Source organism: Onychomys torridus, chromosome 4, assembly GCF_903995425.1.
Source record: "Onychomys torridus chromosome 4, mOncTor1.1, whole genome shotgun sequence".
Taxonomy (NCBI): Eukaryota; Metazoa; Chordata; class Mammalia; order Rodentia; family Cricetidae; genus Onychomys; species Onychomys torridus.
This window is the reverse complement of record NC_050446.1, coordinates 142,998,509-143,004,508: the sequence shown is the minus strand read 5'-3', so window position 1 is coordinate 143,004,508 and position 6,000 is coordinate 142,998,509. Positions and strand designations below refer to the sequence as shown.

The window sequence follows — 6,000 nt, the reverse complement described above, 5'->3', positions numbered from 1 at the left end:
CCGAGGGTTAAGCGCCGCCCAGCCGCCGGCTCCTCCCCGCCCGGCCGCGCGGCCACGCTGAAGCCCTCACTCGACCCACCGCGCCCTAGGCGCACGGCGGGTCCCCGGTGGTGGCCGCAGCGACCAGCAACCCGCGGATGCGCAACGCGTGCCACAAGCCGTCCCCGCACAGCGGCTGCCGGGCCGTCGGGGCGCTAGGGCGCCAGAAGCACCAGGCTGCCCAGATGCGGGCGCCACTCTGCCTGCTACTGCTCGTCGCCCACGCGGTGGACATGCTCGCCCTGCACCGGAGGAAGAAGCAAGGTACTGATGTGGCCGGACTGTGTTGGGGTAGGCACTCTGAGGCAGGCTGGTGGTAGCCTGGTGGGGAATCTGTCTGGTGCTAGACGCCTGAGCTAGTACACGGGGAGCTGTCGAATAATCTGGACCCAAGCAGCACTGCACGGAGGGAAGGGGCTAGTGGTCGAGCTCACTGGCCCCAGCCTCCCAGCAATGTCCAAAGGGTAACTAACTCCACAGACACCAAAAACCTAAGGAACCATCCTTGGGACCAAGGCACTAGAAGACAGAGCTAATGGCTAAGAAGCCAACCCAAGCATTCTCCCTGGGCCAGAGGGTTATATCAAGAGCAGTGGCTCCATGCCCTACATGGGGCTCCCTCGCTGCCCCTGACTCCTGCTGTCAACCCCCTCCCCCAGAAGTGAGCTAGATGAGCCTTTCTGTGATCTATTCTGGGTGACTTGGAAGAAGTTTGTCCTCTCTAGGAGCCTTGGGATTTTTTTCCTTTGGGACCTCCTGGAGCCACCAGGAAACCTGAACCTGAGACTAACTGGGCCCTGAAAACATTGTCTTTGGGGTCCTGTGCCACATTTCCTCAGTGCCACAGTCAGATGTCTTTAGGAGGTGAGTTTGGGGCTGCCCCTGCAGAGATGGAGTTGGTAGACCCTGTGCTGGCAGGGACAAGAGGACTACCAAGCCCTATGCCTAAACGGGGCAGGTCCTAGTACCCTGGATGCTTGTCTGTGAATCAACAGCCCAAGGCTGACCACAGCGCCAAGAGGCTGCCACACGCTGTCCCCACTCATCCCTATGATGACCCACTGACCGAGTGGGCTGGCTCACTCTGTAGGGCAGGTTGCTTTGCTGAGTGGTCCCATAGGCAGGTGGAAGCTCTGTTCTCTCTGGCTGAGAGCCTGGGTCCAAGAATACTGAATGGGAGTACATGAGAGTGACTTTGCCCTTAGGGCTTCTAGTCCATCTTCGTGGAAAGCCTTACATTGCTGCTGTAGCCCCTGTCAGGGAGCAGGGTGCACAGAGGAGCTGCGGGAGAGCGGGTATGAGGTAGGATGGCAGGCCCTGGCCTAGGGGTCCAGCCTCTAAGGAAGCTGGACAAAGGGACAGAGAAAATAGAGAGGCAGGTGGACTCGGGTGGGCTGCAGGGACTTGGGGACCCTGAAGGTGTCCCTTTGTGAGTGGCCTTCACTGAGCCCAGATGCTGGAGTCAGTCTGTCTGGATGCACATCCCTCCTTTGAAGGCTCCAGCTGAGTGAGTGACTTTGGGAAAGGCACGCGGGACTTAAGGTTTACCTGTGTGAGGTCCTTCACATTGGTCCTCCAAGATGCTTCTCCATTCTGAAACGATGTTTAAAATCCTTTCCTTTCACTGGCTTGTCTTTAAAATAGGAGCAATACACTTCATTCTCCTTCATCAGGAGGACCATAGCTCTGAGGAACTGAGCTAGAGGGTTCGCTGCCTATGAGGGCACCACATTGGTGCCTGTCACCGTTAGTCATCCCAGTTTCTTGTCTGTTGCGTGGTTAGCTACTTACAGTGAATGCAGGGAGAGGAAACAAGTTCAGAGAGGGAAATTGACTTGTCTAAGGCTGCACAGCAGATGCTTAACATCTCAGATTTAAGATGATAGGGTGTTGTAAGATCCTGTGAGCTGGGTTGGTCTTCCTTTCTCAGAACCTCAGTTTGCCTCCCTGGAGGGGAGTGGAGCTGGACTTTTAAAATGATTCTCACTGAAGAAAGGAAGAGGATGGGGAGGGCATGAAAAGAATTTGTCCCCCCCTCTTAGCCCAGCTCACTAGCACCTCCTCAGGAACTTGGGAGCAGAGTGATGCTCCTTGCATTGGTCCAGCTGGATGAAGATGCTGCTTTTGAGCCTCAGGTGCGCACACCTGCCAGGCATCTTTAGCGAGGTTATGACTTCGTTCATGTGATGCAAAGCCTTGGGCTTCAGTCCCTCTCCTGACCCATTCATGCCGTGTGACCTTGGATGAGAGGGTTTCTCCTCTGCTTCAGCCCACGGCCTCAGTTTCTCCATTGACACAGAGGTGGAGGCTACACAACCCTAGAGCCTGCTCTGCAAAGCAGTCACGGTTATCTTGACCAAGTAGGTTTGGGAAAGGTGGGGTTTGGCAGAGTTCTTGGCTGTGCACTTTATCAGAGCCCAGGAACAGGTGGTGCAGAGGGGCTGGCCTTTCCCAAACCTAGACATACACGCAAGGACCACTTCTCAGACATGTCTTGGAAGGTTGTGCATGTGGTCCCCAGGGTCTCAGTGACTTTGGCCCTCTGATCTGACTTTGGCGAGGGAATGTGTTCTTTAGATGCTTGGATATTGGTAGTGTCTTGCCTGCTTGATCGCTCACACTCATTCATCTATTCACGTAGTGTTACAGAGCCGCCTCCCCGCCAGGTTGTGTCAAAAGCCTGGAGGATGCAAAGCTAAGACATCCAAGCCAGCGGAAGGCTCACCCTTCCCTGCTTTCCTGAGTTGCCTCCTCCTCCACACCCTGCCCTTGACCTCAGTCTTTGGCCCAGTATCCAGCCATGGGGAAGGACCTGTTTGCCCCCGCCTGGTCTGCACTGCCTCCCTTGGGGTCCACTTCTCATGGTCCTGGGCTCCTCTGGCTCCAGCGTCATCACTGGTTTTTTATGAAACCTAATTTTTCTGTTTCTGCAAAACAGAATGAAAGCAAAGGCTTGAAAGGGGTTCTTGGACCTCAAGTGTCTCTTACAAAACACTTTGATTAATTAAGTATAAATGAATTAGAACCAGATGGGGACGTTTCTCTTGAAATGAACTGGTGTGCCTGGCAGTGGGGCAGTGGGGCAAAATGAGGGCACTCTACATTGTGTCCCCTGGTCACAGACCTAGGGCTTCCTGTAGGGATGAGGTGAGGCTGAGGTCCAAATCCTCCATTCTCTCCTACCCTGGGCATGAGAACTTGGGCAGGCCACACACTTTCTCTGATACGTCTGTGAAGTGGGAGCCACTGAAGCCACCTCCCTGGGCAGCAGGAAGAATTTACCACCATCCTGGAGGGAAAGTACACAAAGCGCAGAGAGGGCTGGACAGAGGATACCTCCTGAGCATTGACTTCCCCGTGACCTTGTTCCCCTGAGCCCATTTGATTTCCTATGGTGGGTGCAAGGAATACCGTGAATGGAGCCTGGATGACAGCACCGGCCTTGGATGCAGATCCAGAGTGGGGATTAACATATGGGCAGGCAGGTGACAGACGACAGGGGTTCGTAAGGCTACCTGGGCCTCTTGTCTATGGGTCAGAGCAATGGCTGGATGCAGAACAAGATGTGTTGCCTGAGAGATGGTATGCAGTTGGAGCCAGGCTCAGATGCACATTGCCACAGCTCTAAAAGGGAAGTTCCCTTGCAGCAGAGGGAGGTGATGCCTTGACCGGTGCTGAGGGATGGTGTGGGGGAATCCTGCCCTGAGACCTGGGTCTCTTGGTAAAACAGCAGCTAGTTAAGTCTAGGAATCAGAAGCCTGCACTCAAGGCAGACAGGGAGCTGATCCGGAGCTCCACACCTGGCCTGTCCCTCCTCAGCCTCTCAGAAACCAGCCTGTGTACAGAGAGAGGTGCTTTCCACTTACCCTGTCATGGCCCTGGGAAGCCATCCAGACACTCTCCCCTTTCCCAGCCACCAGGGATGCAGAGACCACAGAGGGAGCACTGGCCATGTACTGGGGCCCTGCATAGGGGATGGACTTCCTCAAGGGAGTGGAGGGGGAGCCTATGGGGAACTCCCAGCTGCTAAGTTGGGGCACAGAACCATAGCTTAGGAGGCATCCAGCCTGTGCCTAGCTCAAGCAAGGAACTCTGTGGGGACCGGCGGTCATGTCTAGGAGGAGCCTTAGCAGGTCATTGAGCAGTGACACAGTGTAGCAACCTGCAGGAAGCAGGGGGCTGGCCGCTTTGGGGACCACGCAATGGGGAGAAGATGGGAGTCCCGTTGTGGCCAGGGCCAGTGTTGGGTCATGGAGGGATCTGGGGTGCCACGTTTGCTGAGCTCCCCTGGCCAGCCTCTACTGGGCATTGCATTGTCACCCATGTCAGAATAGCCAGCGCGTCCCTAAAGTCCATCAGGGATAACACCATGGCAGGATGCCCGGTGCTCTCCAGCCCAGCCTTGACAGGCAGGCTGGCCATTGTTCCGGTCTCGGCTAGGGACTCCAAGAGGGGACATAGCTTAGGGACTCTGGAGCTCCAAGAGGAGACACTGCTGAGCTGGAGCATCGTGTGTAAGAGGTTTGCTGTCCCTTATGAAGGACATTCACACCGAGATCTGAAGCCTGGGCAGTCAGTTTTTTAATGAAATGGCATGGAACAGAACAGGACAGAAGGGAACAGAACAGGGTAGAAGAAAGTAGAGTGGAGTAGGGGGTTGGTTCTGTGAAGAACCAGAGTAAATAGTCTAGGTTGTGTGGCCCACCCGGGATCCTGCCAGGGGCTGCCGTATACCATACTCTGCAGAAAATGGTTGAGTGCTTTTGAAGTGTTGAGAAGGGTAGTGATGCTTGCTTCTGTGTGGGGCTGTGTGCACAGGTGTGTGAGCATACATGCAAGTATGTGTAAAAGCACATGAATATGTAGTATGTGTGCTCATGAGTGAGTCTGTGTGCAGTGTGAATGTTAATATAAAATTCTTTTCCCTTTTTATTTGCGTGCATGTATGTGGTGTGCATGTATGTGGTGTGCATGCCTATGTTATGTGCATGTTTATATGTATGCATACTCACGTGTGTGCATGAGTGCGATGGTCTGAGATTGAGGTCAGGTGTCTTCTTGCTCAGTGGTTCTCTATTTATTGAAACAGACTCTCTCACTGAACCTGGGGCTTGCGATTCTGGCTAGTCCGGCTAGCTAACTGGCCTGGAAGATCCTCTGCCTCTTCCCACTGAGTGCTGAGATTACAAGTGAGCCACCACATCTACTTGGACTTTCATGGGTTCTTGGGACCCGAACCCAGGTCGCTAGACTCACACAGCAAGTGCTTTGTCTATTGGGCCATCTCACCTGCCTCTGAAAGTGTGTCCTTCTCAGTATCAGAACATGGGTGCCACCCCCACCCCACCCCGCCCCGCTGTGCCTGTCTGAGGCACTCAGCCCTTCACGAGCTGGCCTAATACAGGACAGATGTAAGATGCCGGACCTTATGAAGGTAGGAGGGTCCCTATTTTCCCAAGAGGAGACTAAGGCCCGGTAGGCCACCTGGCACTATCCAGGGACTGGGCAGTAAGCCCAGAGAGTCTGATTTATAGCTCCACTCCCCCGACCCCGGACACCTACACACACACCCTGAAATAAACTTATCTGGGGTCAGAGAGCAGGAGGCCACAATATTAAACATGAGGATAGGCAGTGGTAGCACACACCTTTAATACCAGCACTTGGGAGGCAGAGCCAGGCAGATCTCTGTGACTTCCAGGCCACATTAGAAACAGCCAGGCATGGTGACACTTGCCTTTAATCCCAGAAATCCAGCCTTTAATCCCAGGGAGTGATGGCAGAAAGTAGAAAGATATTTAAGACATGAAGACCAGAAACTAGAAGCATTTGGCTGGTTAAGCTTTTAGGCTTTGGAGCAGCACAGTTCAGCTGAGATTCATTCTGAATGAGGATTCAGAGGCTTCCAGTCTGAGGAGACAGGATCACCTGAGGAACTAGCAAGGTGAGGTAGCTGTGGCT

At 54.2% G+C, this 6,000-nt stretch overlaps 1 protein-coding gene across 1 annotated transcript in view; it reads left to right on the top strand.

Moving 5' to 3' along the window:
- Positions 1 to 224: 224 nt before the first annotated feature.
- Rspo4 (R-spondin 4) overlaps positions 225 to 6,000 on the top strand; it is a 42,633-nt gene continuing 36,857 nt past the window's right edge. The window contains exon 1 of the mRNA XM_036183394.1: positions 225 to 303. Within this exon, the coding sequence (XP_036039287.1) occupies positions 225 to 303 (79 nt within the window). The remainder of the gene's footprint in view (positions 304 to 6,000) is intronic.